This window comes from Cibotium barometz, chromosome 25, assembly GCF_041138505.1.
Source record: "Cibotium barometz isolate CiBa-2024 chromosome 25, ASM4113850v1, whole genome shotgun sequence".
Classification (NCBI taxonomy): domain Eukaryota; kingdom Viridiplantae; phylum Streptophyta; class Polypodiopsida; order Cyatheales; family Cibotiaceae; genus Cibotium; species Cibotium barometz.
This window is the reverse complement of record NC_141070.1, coordinates 8,803,903-8,819,141: the sequence shown is the minus strand read 5'-3', so window position 1 is coordinate 8,819,141 and position 15,239 is coordinate 8,803,903. Positions and strand designations below refer to the sequence as shown.

At 46.2% G+C, this 15,239-nt stretch overlaps 1 protein-coding gene across 1 annotated transcript in view; it reads right to left on the bottom strand.

Annotated features, from left to right (window-relative positions):
- Nucleotides 1–1,458: 1,458 nt before the first annotated feature.
- Nucleotides 1,459–15,239, bottom strand: part of LOC147624214 (uncharacterized) — a 52,578-nt gene continuing 38,797 nt past the window's right edge. Inside the window, exons 3-4 of the mRNA XM_086819162.1 lie at nucleotides 4,490–4,547; nucleotides 1,459–1,808 (exon numbers count right to left, since the gene is read on the bottom strand). Coding sequence (XP_086675288.1) covers nucleotides 1,609–1,808; nucleotides 4,490–4,547 — 258 coding nt within the window. The 3' untranslated portion in view covers nucleotides 1,459–1,608. The remainder of the gene's footprint in view (nucleotides 1,809–4,489; nucleotides 4,548–15,239) is intronic.

Sequence of the window (15,239 nt, the reverse complement as noted above, 5' to 3'; positions counted from 1 at the left end):
ACCATTCCCACTCCATTAGGAATTCCCACTAATCTCTAATCTTTTTATTTACTAACTAGCCTTTCTTATTCCTACCGGAGGAACAAGGACCATTGAACGTCACTCAACATCAAAAGCTATCACCAAACTTTGTCAATTCTCCCCACACAAAGGTCTTCCACGCGATCACGAGAACGCGATCAGCATCAAGAAGAAGAGAATGTTAACCCATTCCTAAGGTTAACAAGAGCTATTGCCATTATCTTATATCAAAGAGTCAAGGTAAATACACCAAAAGATCATACATTCAAGATATGAAGCAATAGAGTCCAAATCTACAACTTGGACGGATACCCGTAAATGGTCCGATGAAATACTTATTAACATCTCTTAGATTCCCAACTAACATAAATAACGTGTAACTCGACCTTTAATTGCCAACGACCAAGTGTGCAAAAAAATAAACCTAAAAAAATTTACTCATGAAAATATAAAAATGCAATCACTCGCACCATCCCACCTTGCTAGAAATTCTCACTAATCTCTAACCTTTTCATTTACTAACTAGCCTTTCTTATTCCTACCGAAGAAACAAGGACCATTGAATGTCACTCAACATCAAAAGCCATCACCAAACCTTTTCAATTCTTTCCACACAAAGGTCTTCAACACGATCACGAGAACGCGATCGACATCAGGAAGGGAGAAATGTTTATCCATTCCTAGGGTTAACAAAAGCTACTGTCATTATCTTACATCAAGGAGTCAAGGTAGATACACCAAAAGGTTATACATTCAAGATATGAAGCAATGGAATCCAAATCTACGACTTGAATGAGCGTCCGTAATGGTCCGATGAAATACTTATGGCGATTTTCTACTTCAAGGACATATGGTAGTAAGTAAGGATGAAGTCCCAAGTGACGTACTTCATGAATATATTATGAGAGTAGTTATTATAATAGCATTAGGCCTCTTATGGGCCTAAAGTGCCTGACTGGTCACAATTTAAATGAGTGTGAACACGTATGGCCATGTATATAAACGAATATCTCTCATAATACAGAGAACTCTCCCATTGTGCATTAGAGTCATGCTCTTGCTAATCTCTCTCTAATCCATGCTAGTAAGTGTGTGTGAAGTGAGCTGAGAGAAGAGACGAGTACATGTGCAACACGGCGGTGTGACAACGCTCGTGGGAGGTGCGGTCGAATTGCTTCTCAAGGAGTTGTGGAGCTCGGAGACCTCCAAGGTTACAAGCTCAACCAATGGAAAGATCCTCACTACAATTGCGGTTCACTAAGTAATCTTCTTGGTGGATGTGTTTCAACGGGGGTTTGGGTGAGCCATAACAGATAGTAAACTCTCTCTCTCTCTCTCTCTCTCTCTCTCCACACTAAACTTGGAGAGCTAGGGTATCAATTTTGAGATTCTAAGCAGCCACTACATTCCATCATTTGAGTCCCCTTACGAAGGACAAGAATCATAAGACAGCTGTAGCAGCCTGCATATTGTATCAAGCATTGCAGCAAATGAAAACACTTTAATTCAAACAAAAACTAATATACTTGCCAAATTTTTGTACAAAATTACATGAACGAAGAAACTTAGTATGTGCTACAATTAAACTTATAGACTGTTTTTATTTGCTTGCTCCTCACTCTCTGCAACAGCCCGGAACTTCAGTTTCTTTTGCAGGCAGCAAAAAGGCTTTGTTGTCTTGCGTTTGTCTGGATTGTTCTCTGGAAAGCCTCTCATATAAAGGGGATTGGGTTCCGCAGCTAACTCTTTCCTAGAAACCTTGGGTTCCCCCTCTAATGTAGATTCTCCTGCACCAACAACAAAAACCACTAGCAGTCTGTAAGATACTTTTTTAAGTATTTTATACATAAGGACAACATGGTGTAATATCAGATATTCTCCAATAATAAATTTGATGCAAATTGAGAGACTTAAGGTGACACCCAGCCCTTAGATGCCTTCGCCTGTAGGACCCCTCACCGCCCCCAAGTCTTACATCACAGCCCAACAGATAATGCTGCGCCCTTCAATGGCTCGCACCATGCGCTATCAGTTCCTGAACTATTCATCCGACTCAGAATTAGATGATGACCAATATGGAGCATGATTTATGTCTCACAAGGAGTACTTCCACATGCTCAAGACTCTCCAACCTCCCACCTTCTCCCGTAAACTTGATGGTGATGCCATCATCCACTGGACCAAAAAGATGGACACCATCATGGAGATAATGGGCTGTTTAGATGAGTACCTACTACCGAGTGAAGGTGATTGCCAACCAGCTTTGTGGCACCATCCTTAAGGGTACCGACAGTATTCGTTGTCGGTCAATCGTCATTTGGGCGCAGTTGTGAAAGCTACTCCTGCAAGAGTATACACTTATGCATTACAAAACCTCTATGCAGGACTAGTGGGACACCTTCTGGGAGCACCTAACAGCACCATTACCAATTATCTTGCCAGATCCTGCAAGCTAGCCATTGTTGTACCTCTTGGTCTGGACGAGGACGAGAAGGTCTACAAGTTCATGCATAGTTTTAAGGATGCCCTTCAAGCTGACATAGAGCCTAGAGGCCCAGTTTCCAGACGCCCTGGACTTGGCAGTGAGCTTAGCCTCAACCTACAAGCAGCACAACTGTCCTGGAACCAGAACAATGGAACTATAACTAGAAGCAAGTCAGAAGTGAAACCAGTGCAACACCTTCCCTCAGCGCCAGGCTGCTAAGGGCAGGTCTGGTTTCAATGGGGAAGTGCGCTCCTGTAACCTCTCCCTTCAGAGAAGATGAGAGTAGGCAAGTGTTTTCTTTGTGATAGTATGGACACACAAAGAGGGATTGCCTGCAGTGCCGGCAGATTGTGGTGATTGTTTCTATGACAGCTACCCAGGAATCAGACCCATCCCCAAAACAGCACCTCCTTCCATGACCACAATCGCAAGTGTGTGGTCCACCACACTACCTAGTCATAGTGTTGTGGTTCATGGAGGAAAGCCTATCAGTTCCGTGAGCTTTGTCTACCCCAGGAAGCATCTCACTCTAAGCTTGGCCTTGCCCAATGCCTATGGTCTTGCCTATAGCCCAGCCGGCCTTGGTTCCCCCTTGCCTGTCAATTGGATTCAGCAGTTCATATGGACAACAATACAGTGCTTTTGCAGCCTAATCCACAGCCAGCTTCTCTTTCAATGATTTCACTGTCATCACAGATTCAGCATCACCTTTTGGCCCATTCTCGAGTTTCATCCAGTTGCCTCTTTCCTACAGGCAGCACCCATACTGCACTTTCTGGCTTGTCACACTGATGTCTCCACCAGTTGTTCAGGCACTAAACCAGATTCAAACGCTAGTACTGAGTTAGCTCTTATGAGAGCAGAACCAACCCTATGAAAGTTTTCTTCCCTAGTCACCCCTAGCTTGCCTCAGCACCAATGTTGGCAAGAGTATCCAATTTAACGCTTTTCAGGACTATCCACCACAGCTTGATTTGGACTCTGATCTTTCAACAGTTCCACAGCTACAGTCTTTGGAGAATTCCGTCCAGCAGATTCATTCTGTCTACGACGACCTCAATTCAGGCCCCAGATCAGCTCTCCCGCTAGTTTACAGCCACCATTGTCAATGGCCGTCTCTCTTGTCCAAGCGTCTTAGAAAGCTACACACCAAGGACGGCGACACTTCCAGAGCTAGGAGCAGAACGCTACCCTTCCAATGGGGGGAACATGACGCGCACGGGCAGTATAGGAAAATCCGGGCTGTCTGCACAGGTTGGATGGGCAACTAGACAGGTGGCCAGGCCGGCAAAGCAACCAGACCAGCCAGCACAAGAGTCAAACCAGCCTACAACCAGCATCATGCTGCCAACCAACATCTGTGACCTGACCTGCATGATTAAAGATATCTTTAGCCTATAAACAGGCTGCCCAGCCCAAATCATAATTATCAGTCCCAGGTCTTTCCAGTATTCAGATTGTAGAAGCCCTGCAAACCCTGTTTACAGTTCAGTATAATGTTCTTGTCTTGTTATTCAGCCACAGCACTTCCCTGTACTACCTTCAGTCTGAACCCTTTAATCATTCAGCAAAAATTTACGTAGAGCTTTGTTTGCAATCATTTCCTTGCAATGTGTGAATATTTTTCTGTGCAGTTACGTGATTACAGCAGTGGACACACCCACAATTTGTGGAGTCACATCCATTATCCAAAGGAGTAACCATCATTGTTAGTCTACATATATCGTCCTGTAAATTTTTCCTTTTGTTCCTTATCATGCCAATCTGCATAATCTCATAAACCCTTGAGGAGGTATTTTTGTTGGCATAATTTCTTTCCTCTTTCTCCCTCCATTTGGTGTGATCCCAGTGTTCTAGCCCACTCGATAATTTTCTATTTCTTTCAATAAACACACCAAACCTTTGATTGTCCATGCATTTTACTCTAATTTAGATAAAAATTACTAAATAAATTTTCAACGTTTGTTTCAAATGTGATCTCACCTTCTTCATGCTCCGAGAATAATATACATGTGCCAACTGTCTCTTCATAGTGTCCAACCTATGACCACAACAAAAAATCTTATCACATAAATTTTGCGCAATGGGTCAATAAGATAATAATTTAACAAGCCCCTATGCACTCGCAAAAGCATTCTCAAATGCCTATAAATATACCTAACAAAGCTGTTCAAGGCCAAAGAAACTCTTCTGAAGGCACATGAATTTTGTGCCACCTAAGTGTTTTGAACTTCTTGATTGTGTTTCTTTTTCATCCAGTTTTCACAACTAGTAAAAATAACAAGACAATGTAATAACATTCCATAGTGAAGAAGTTTCACATGCATAGCTGTCAAAACTTGGCGTTGACAAGGTCCCTCTTAGGATTCGGAGCCTAATGTGTGTGAACCACCTCGTAGGTGTAAACACCCTCTTATGAGAAGATAGGATAAGTGTGCCATGTGTCATTAATATGGTGTGTGTCCGCTGCTCCGCCCAGCTAGTGTGCAGAAGACCGCCTCTGCCTGCTCCACTCCGCCCTGCCCCACCCAGCCACAGAGGCGGCTCTCGTGCAAGGCAGTCCACCCCCGCCAGCTCAGCCCTAGTACTGGCCCAACTCCGCCGCCCATTTGCCAACAGTTTGCCTACCTCCACCACAGCGCCAACCTTCGCATGCTCGCCAGCCGACTGCTTCATCTCTGTGCCCCCTTCCCAGCCTGTTCTTTGCCACACATGGCTGCCCCACGCAGGCGCCCTTCGCTGACACCTTCGCATGTTCTCATCGCCTTCCATGCTTGCAGCAGCAGACGCTCCATAGACGGCATCTGTACCTGCAAATGCCAGTCATGGAGTCCAACACTACTCTGGGGCTTCCCACAAACCAGGTGACGTATGTCTAAATACCCACTTCAGCGTTTGTAACATTTGGGCTTTTTCAAGTAAAACATCATGGAGACCAACAGAGCCAACTTGGCGATTGAAAAGTTCAATCAAAGTAACTTCCCAACATGGTAAATAAAGATGTGTCTCTTTATGATAAGAGATGGTGTTTGGAATGTGGTCAATGGCATGGACCTCAAACCAAGCGAGGAGTGGAGAAGATTCGGAATGACCGTAATGACAAGGCCATGGCGCTCATCGGGCTCAGCGACAGCCTGATTCACCACGTGGATTTCACCAAAAGCTCAAAGGCGGTATGGGACAAGTTGAAAAGCTTGATTGGTGATAAAAACCATTAACTCCAAAGTCTTCCTTAAGCAAAAAAAAAAATCTGCTGAAAAATGAATGAAAGAGAAACTTTGGGAGAACATTTGAGCAATCTAGGCTCCATAATACGACAACTCTCTAGGTCAGATGTTGATGTGGATGAAGATAATAAGAAAGCTATGCTTCTATCAAGTATAGAAGAGGTTTCAAAATTCTCTAAAACCTTGACTATACTAAGGGTGGCTCGAGAAATGACTAATGATGAGATGATTGTAGTTCTCATAGACAAAGACCGTTGCAAAGAGGAATCTAAGATTTCCTTTTAGACAAACAAGGCCATGTTTACAAAGGGAGAAGGAAAAAGAACAATCAGATGTAACTTCTGCAAAAAGCTCGGACACAGAGGATCGATGCTTCAAGAAGATGGCCAAGGAGCAAGAGAAGGTGCATGTAAACCTGCTGGCAAAAGGAGAAGAAGTCGTCCAAGAAGCAAGAGCATCCTCAGCAATAGAACATGCAGCTACTGTCATGGATAATCTTTTTCTAAAGGAGGAAGATTATGATTGGGGTTTTTTTTTAAAGCCAATGTGTGTGGGTCATGGATTCTCTACCTGGGTGGTCTCCCAAAATTGATTGTAATAAACTTTGTGTATGTCAACCTTTCCTTCTATGTGTGTGTAATAAGACCATAGAACTCTATCTGCAAAGAAACTTTGGAGTTCTTGCCTAAGCTCCAAAAAGCTTGTCCAGCTTCTCATAGATTTCTTTGGAGTTTGGGAGATCTGCAACATGGTGTATAAAATTATTAGAGATCCCAAAGGCTCTTTGATCTCTAAGCTTCCATGCTTTCCGAGCTACATCTTCATTCTCAGGCATCTTCTCTTCCCCTTCAATGAAAGGCCCTCCCTTATGAGACTAAACTTCAGCTTAGTCTGCCAGGTGTGGAAACTATTTCCATTGAACTTTTCAATGAACACATGGGTAGCCATGATATGCTATGTATCTAGGAAGGTCTTACCAGAGCAGAGTTTCCAATGCTAGTGCTAGTGCCTAATCCCTTAACAGATAATGCCCCCCAAAAAAAAAACTTGGGATTCCCAAAATTAGGGTTTCCAAACAAGGGGGTTTTGATCAATGCTGCTTTAGCATGCTATAGCAACACTTTAATGCTAGATTTGCACCCTCAATTTTTTAAAATGATAAAGTAATTAGGGAGGGTTTGCTAAAAAAGAAAAAAAAAGTTATCTCTGCTTGTTCCGCTTATGGCTGTTAACGCCAAGTTTCCACGTGAATGAATGAGATGACGATTGTGTTGCTACTAGTGTTAAAGGCCTTTATTAGGTGTTGCTAATTTTGTTGGAGTTTCAATGATTGCAGGTTGGTTGCATTTCTCTGCACTGCACCAGCTACGTTGATGACTTTGTTTCTTTTTCAACTACAGAGGACAGTATCTCTAGGCCTGGGGAACAAAGTGATGCTACGCTCTGTAATGTGTTCTTCTATCATAGAGAAACTAGCGCTTACTATGGGGAGTGCTTAGAGTGCGTTGGATACAAATGACGTACACATTGGGCTAAGGAGGCCATTGGCTAACGAGCTATGCTAATGAGAGGATGCTGGCCTGCGATTCGTGAGAGTTGCCAGTTCTACTACTAATATGCTCTTGCAAGTCACTAAAGCGAAGGAGACCAAGTGCTTAGCAACAAGAAGGATGCGCTTGAGGAGAGAGACAGAATAGAGGGGTTGGCTCTGATACCAATTGAAGGAGTACAATGGAGAGCTATGGAGGCTTGAAGGTAAACATAGCTATGCTATTCGATGAACAAAGAGAAGTAAGGGGAGGGGAGAGAGAGAAAGAGAGTTAGAGAAAGACAATGCTTAAGGAGAGAGAAATTGTAGGACTCAATTATGTGACTTGTATTACTTCAATCAAGTACAATGTTCTTATAGGCTTAGAGCCTCTCCTAAATGACATCATTGCTTAGGTCATTATAGGTACAATTTCTAGATATTTTAGTGAGCCACTCTAAGAGTGGGTTCACACACACATACACATGTAGCCCTTTTTAGAGGCTGTTCACACACCTTTCTCTTTTTTTACTTGGATAAGGCTTGTTCTCCAACAATATATATATACTTCTCCATATGCTACACTCGGCTAGTTCGACTGTTGTCTACAAGGTCCTTGGACAAATAAATACCAAAATTCCATAAAATGTTGGTTGGCTTGTATGCATGGCCCTAGGGCTACGAATCATTGCTGGTCGACTCGTGGTCTAGGCTCCAAAGGGCTGGCCGATTGGGTCTTAAGCCCTTGGCTAGCCCTTGGGTAAGCCCCACATGGTTGCCCATGCCCGAGGCTCTTCAAAGCCTGTCTCTTGTGATAAAGTTGCACAATGCGGAAGCAAAACAAAGGAGAGAGGAGAGAGGCACAGGGAGAGAGAGAGAGAGAAAGCTGTATTAACGTCTACTAGAGGCCGAACTCGACCTATGAGACAAATCAATGTACAACTGTCAATGTCCTTTGGATGTCCAGAAAAAAAGGACAAAATAAACATGAAATAAACTATGAAAGTACTGAGCTACTGGGGTGGTTGTGATGGATGGAGCACTACTGCTAAAGGCTCAGTATGCAACCTATATGCGTAGGGTATACAAGAATGCAATGCAGATCTGTCTAGCTCCTACCAGTACCGTAATGGGGGTGTAATATGCGATACATAGGCGATGGCGAGCCAAAAATCCCTTGGAGCATGATCTCCGGATGTGAGTGTAAGTGAGCTAGCTGCTCCTGGATATGGTGCTGATGTCGAGCCCGTATCTCTGTAATCTCCCTCTGATGTAGTCTGGGAGTCTGATAGCCTGGTGCTCTCGGTCTCCGTCTGGCTCGGAGGTCCGCAGCGTGCTGAAGTGTAACCCCCTCCTGTGTCAGAGTAGGCACTAAGATAGATCTCTGGAAGAAATCAGTGAGCTGGAGCTGTCGCCCACCTTTCCCTATGGTATGAGTGACTGAGTCCATAGCAGTGCCTCTCTGTGGTGCTGTGTCTCTAGCAAGAACTGGCCAAATCTACGTTGGTCTGTGGATTCCATGATCTAGCGGAGTGAGGGATGTCCATTGAAGATGGTGGTGTATCTAATGTCACTATATGCTCTGCATCTGCATACATAATGCTCCTCACTCTCAAACTCCTCTTGGCATAGTCTGCATATCCTCTCTGCTCTGGGGATCTGTGCTACCCTACCTGCCTCAATCTCAAGCTGGTGTGATGACACTCTGAGCTGGCCAATCGCCACTCGAGCACTGTGAGGCATGTACACATCCATATATCCGGGTCGCTGAATAAATCCATCCTCTGAGATGCTCATAAAACAATCTCTGTAGTATAGCATCTTCGTAGGCAGGGGCTGGTGGGGTGTGATCCATGTCCGCCTCATATAGCGCTGCAATAAGTCCTGTCGCATAACTCTGTTCCTCTCACTGTGAGAGCTGCACATGTGGAGCATTAAGATCATACTGAAGAGGTGGTAAGTGATCTATGTCCCACCCACACTGGGTCAATAGCTGTATCATCTGTGCATACCATGATCCTATGTCACCAGCCTCAACTAACTGTCTGGATGCCTCAAAAGCTCTACGTGACATTCTGTCCGAAGCCATGGCTCGCACTCGATGAATAAAGCAGACCACCTGGAAGAGAGCCTCTACTAGCATGGGTGGTGCAGCAAACTCTGCTCAGACAATGTCATGTGGTACAGACGGTTTTCTGCGAATCATCCGTACATCACTGCGGGTGTGACCAAAGTGTCGAATAGCCACCCCTTTCTGCGGGGCTCCTGAAAGTGTGCCTGGTGGCACTGTCGCTCAAGCATGGCAAGGGCAGCATATCCTCGTGTCAACCTGTCTCAGGCTGCTCCTGCCATAGAGAAGTGCCTTGCTGTACTAGCAAATGTAATTCCCAGGTATACATATGAGTCCACCACCTCAACCTGGCCTCCTGCAAGAGTGAAGATCGCCATACGTCGGGTCTGCCCCGACGTATGGAATATCATAACCTTGGTTTTCCCAAGGTTCATTGTCAGCCCTCTCTGTGTACAGAAATCATCTAAAGCCTATAGATGTAGCTGTAGTCCCTCCTGTGACTCAGACACTAGAATGATGTCATCAGCATATAGCGTAATGTGGACGGGTGTACCTGAGATGTCGATCCCGCCGCCTCCTCCACGTAGAATGAAATCAACCACCTCATTGATGTAGAGCCCAAAGAGAGTAGGGGAGAGTGGGCATCCTTGCTTCACACCAATGGTGCTAGCAATGGTCTCAGATAAGCCTCCTGGGTATCGTACCCATCCCAATACCTGCTCATATAATGCATAGATGCCCCATGTCATCTCTGTGGGTATCCCCAGTGACTAAAGTCGCTGGAAGAGTCGCTCTCGTGGCACTATATCAAAGGCTTTGCGGAAATCCACAAAGCAGCAGTAAAGCCTCCTCCTCCGCGCCTTCGCCTGATCAATCAGTCAACACAGAGTGAAGATGTGGTCGATAGTAGAGAAGGCCCGTCTAAAGCCTGCCTGGCCAGGAGTGCGTAGCCCCTCGCTCTCCGCATATGTACTCAGCTCTGCCTCCAACATTGCTCCATATAGTTTGGCCAGTGTGTGGCCAATCATGATTGTCCTATAGCTGCCGGGATCTGTCATGTCCCCAGCTTTGTGGATAGATGCTATAGTGTGCATGGTCCACTCAGCTGGGAGACCCTCTGCTAGTGCCCTGTTAAACAAGCGAGCAATAAAAGGAGCAAGTGTGTCAACTGCATATATAAGGTGCTCACTCTGTATAGGTGTAGCTCTAGGTGGGGTAGGTGAATATGATGAGCCTGCTAGAGATAGTGAAAGGTATGTGTGGTCTGCTCCAATCGGGCAGTGTGGTATGGTGAAGGAGGTCACCACCTGTGCTGTCTCTCTGGATCCAAGGACATAATCTACTATGCTACCTCCTCCTCCCAGTGGGAAGCATGTCAGTGCGCCAGAACCAGGCCACTGTGTCATCCTGTTATAAATAACGAGATGGTGTCGGGCGCCTAGCTCTAGCAAGTGGTGTCCGTATCTGGTGTTATCTGGCCTTGTGTCAGCAGAAAGCCGAGTGGCACCTGTATCCTCTCCCTCCATGGCAAGCATCATCTCTGGATCCTCCATGTCATATATCTCACTCTGCCGACTCTGTGTCCTGGCGTTGAAATCCCCCATCAAGAGGACCTCACCCAGTGTGGAGTATTGTATAATGTCCTCTGAAAGAACCGAGTAGGGGGAGTCACCTGCTGCTGGTGCAGTCTCCTCCTCCTCTCCCTCACTACTCTATGTGCCCTCCCGTCCAAGTGTGGCACATTTCGATCCTCTGGGCGAGAAGTAGCATAGCGCAATGTAGAGCACTCGGGTCTCGGATAGCTGTAATCTAATCCACATGTATCTCGCCTCTGGGTCACGTGCTACCACCTGTACTCGTCTCTACATCTCTCTCCTAAGTAGCATAGATAGGGTCATCTTCTTTGTACCCAAGTTTTGTACATAATGCCTTGCCATCTTCATCAGGTGAGCTACCAGCCTTTTCCTTGATGCTAGTGACTCTCACATTAAGCTTTCGAGCCTTACGCATCCTTTCCTCCGTCAATGTAGCATTGACGAGGTCTACTTCCTTGAGTGAGACCACTTTTGCTTTCCCATTAACAATAGTCCATGCTCCCTCTGTTTCCTGTTGTACTTCATTCTTAACTGCATCAACCCATGCTTTCTTAGAGGTTTCCATTTTCTCTACTGTTTCTGCGACAGCCAGTGTCGTTGTAAGCTTGAGTTCCTCATGGGCTTTCTTTAGTTCTGCTAGGTCTGCGATCACTTCGGGGGAAATTTTCCCTTCCACCCACTTTCTTTTACCTGTTCGTAGGTTTTGTATCTCATTTTTTAAATGCTCCTCTGTATCTTGTATTGCCAATCTGTGTTTTGAGTTGTGTGTTCTCTTCATCCAGGCGGTTGATACAGTCCAGAAGAGACTTTTGAACTATGTTCTCTTCCTCCAAGCAGTTGATACGGTCCAGAAGAGACTTGTGAACTATGTTCAAGCTTTTGTCAGCTTCTTTCTTTCTATCTTCAATCAAGGTGGTGGGGGGGGGACGTGGGGGGCAGAGCAGCGAGCGAGGGGAGGGGTGGCGCATGGGGGGTGCAGGAGAGAGAGAGAGAGAGACATCAGACAATGAACATCTTCTTATGTAGCATGAGGCTTTACAATGGCAATTGCCAGCAAGAGAGCATTACAATGTGCTGGGAATGGATACTCCAAGTGATAATGAGGCGGCACTTTATGTAGTAATGCAAGGGAGCTAGCCGACTGCATGTAGAGCTAACTGACAGCCTCACAACCCATAAATAAGGGGAAAAATACATAAAACCCAAATAAAGGCACAATCCCCAAAACACTGAGATACACAATATTCTAACACCCCCTCTACAGCTCATAGTGTGCAAGAGTCTGAAGAAGATAAGCTAATAAAGATGCAACCATGGACACTCCAGTATTGCGCAGTACCGGATACACCTCGGAAAGAGCACCTACCAACCTACCCATATCCATGGCAATAACACACCTCTGCAAGATTGGTACAACCAGCTGGATGCCTCTATATCATTCCACAAGGTTACAAAGACATGCGGGACATGCACTAACTTCATGAGTCGGGCATTCACAGCTGGCCATGACCATGTAGGGGACTTGTACATCTAACCATGACGCTCTACAATGGATCCTTAGCTGACTCGTCTCGGACAAGGGCTCTCAAAGGGCCAGTTACCACTCTTAGTCTTGCACCTACTGTACTGCAGATAGTCCATGTGGCATCCAAGTGCGGGATGCACGTGATAGTACATTAGGAAACTCTACATGCGATAGATCCTAGCATCCCATACCACCACGAAATTGTCAGAATATGCAGCGGAAATGATAACCAAACTTGGGTAGACAAGAGCAAGTAGACTGCAGAAAATAAACAGCACAAGAAACACAGAGAGATAGGTGTGTAAACTCTTCTCTATGCACAAGATCCCGAGAAAACTGAATGAATGAGTGGTGGGGGCAAGGGGCCTATATATACATCCCTGGGAGAGCAGTCGGCCAGCATAAAAGGTGCCCACGACTGCTGAAAATGGTCCCACGACTGCATAAATGCAGTCGGCAAGCAGATAAGTGCCCACGACTGAGAAAGTGCAGTCGGCCAGCAGTCCAGTAGCCCACGACTCATCTGTATGCAGTCGGCCAGCACTGGAGTGCTCCTGGTACCCTCTGGCAACCCTCCCCACCACTAGGAAAAATGGGAAAAAATAGGGAAAAAATACGGGGAGTGTGGAAAAATGATAAAACACCTTATACAGGGCGGGCACACCCACAACAGAGGCCCTGGTGTATAAATATAGACAGGAGATGACTTCTAACACCCCCTCTCAGCTCCTGGCTGTGAAACCAACCCAAGGGAGCTGGAGTGCCGCCTGAGCGTAGCCTGAGGTAGAGACTTCGTGAAGAGGTCCGCCGCATTGTCCTCCGTCGAACAATAAAGTAGCAAGATGTCACCAGCCAAGATCTTCTCACGTACAAAGTGATACTGTATCTCTATATGCTTGGTCCGGGTATGGAAAACCAGGTTCCGAGCAATAGCTATACAACTCTGGTTATCGCACTGGATGACTGTGGGCTCCCTTTGTGGAAACCCAATCTCGCCTAGAAGCCTCCGCAGCCATACAACCTCACAAGCAGCACCACAAGCAGCCCGATACTCTGCCTCTGTCGAAGAAAGGGCAATAGTTGGCTGCCTCTTGCTGCTCCAAGAAACTGCTCCTGAGCCGAGGGTAAAACTGTAACCTGAAGTAGATCTCCTCGTGTCTGGATCTCCTCCCCAATCTGAGTCACTCCAACCTTGGAGCTGGACTCCATTCCCTCCTGTGTAAAAGAGTCCCAGATCCTTCGTACTCTGCAGATACCGCAAGATCCGCAATCCTGCGTCCCAATGAGACTTCAATGGCGTGTGCATAAAAGAGCTCAACAGTCCCACGGAGAAGCTCAAGTCCAATCTGGTGTTCAGCAACCAGATCAATGAACCAACCAGCTTCCGGTACTGCGAGGCATCAACTGGCTCACTAGGATCTGTAACGGTTAACTTTGTGTTCGGGTCCATCAGCGAAGTAATAGGCTTGCAGTTCTCCATCCCAAAGGCCTCAAGCAACTCATGAACATACCGTTGCTGAGAGACGAAAAACCCCCTCTGGGTCTGCCAGATCTCCAATCCCAAAAAGAAGTGGAGTAAGCCTAAGTCGGTCATCTCAAACTCCTTTGACAAGGCAGCCTTCGTCACTCCAATGTGCTCCACATGACCGCCGGTGAGAATGAGATCATCCACATAAAGGATGATAAGTGTGACCATGCCGCGTTCCTGAAAGAGATACAAGTTCGGATCTGCAACCGATCTCTGAAATCCAGTCCGAATAAAGAAGGAATCAATCTTCTGATTCCAAGACCTGGGAGCCTACTTAAGACCATACAAGGCCTTACGTAACCTGTAAACCATTCCTTCCGATCCTGGAACAATAAAGCCTGGAGGCTGCTCAACGTACACCTCCTCCTGCAGGTCACCATTAAGGAACGCAGATTTTACATCCATTTGATACACGGGCCACCTCTGAGAAGAAGCAAGGGCAAGAACGGTCCGAATTGTGGACATCCGCGCTGTCGGCGCAAAGGTATCCTCGTAGTCGATGCCTGGCCGCCGAGCATAACCTTTAGCCACAAGTCTGGCTTTGTGTTTGTCCACCGACCCATCAGATGCGTATTTGGTCTTAAAGACCCATTTGACACCAATGACAGACCGCTTCGACGGCCTCGGTACCAACTCCCAAGTGTTGTTCTTCTCGATGGCATCAAGTTCCACCTACATGGCTTTCCTCCAAGTATCCTGTGAAAGGGCTTCCTTTACGGAAGTGGGCTCTTTATCCCGCATGATACGAGACATCAAAGCATAGTTCACCTGAAGAAGCTCCGCTGTGTTGCTTTTATCTCGGACTCGATGTGATCGAGGGCCGTCCTCTGTGGTCCACTCGAAGGGTAGCTCCGTGACACCTGACTCCCGAAGGGTGTCTAACAACCACCTAGGTACTCGAACAGATCGTGGAGCCTCCTATGGTCGCGGGGGCTCAACTCCAGCTGTGGGCTCAACCTCTTGTGATGACTGAGGTGGATCAACTGGAATAATAGACTGGAAATCATCATCAGACTCCTCTCGATCTCCAAGAACTGGCGGCTCCTCGACAGTGGATGCTGGAACATGCTCGTCCAAGACCACATCCCGGCTGACAACAATCTCATTCCTTTCTGGATCATACAACCTGTATCCCTTGGAAAGAGAGTTATACCCCACAAATACGAGAGCTTGCGGGACTTGGAGTCAAGCTTCCCCCTCTGCTTCTTCGGAATATGTACATACGCATCACTCCCAAAGACACGGAAGTGCGAGACATC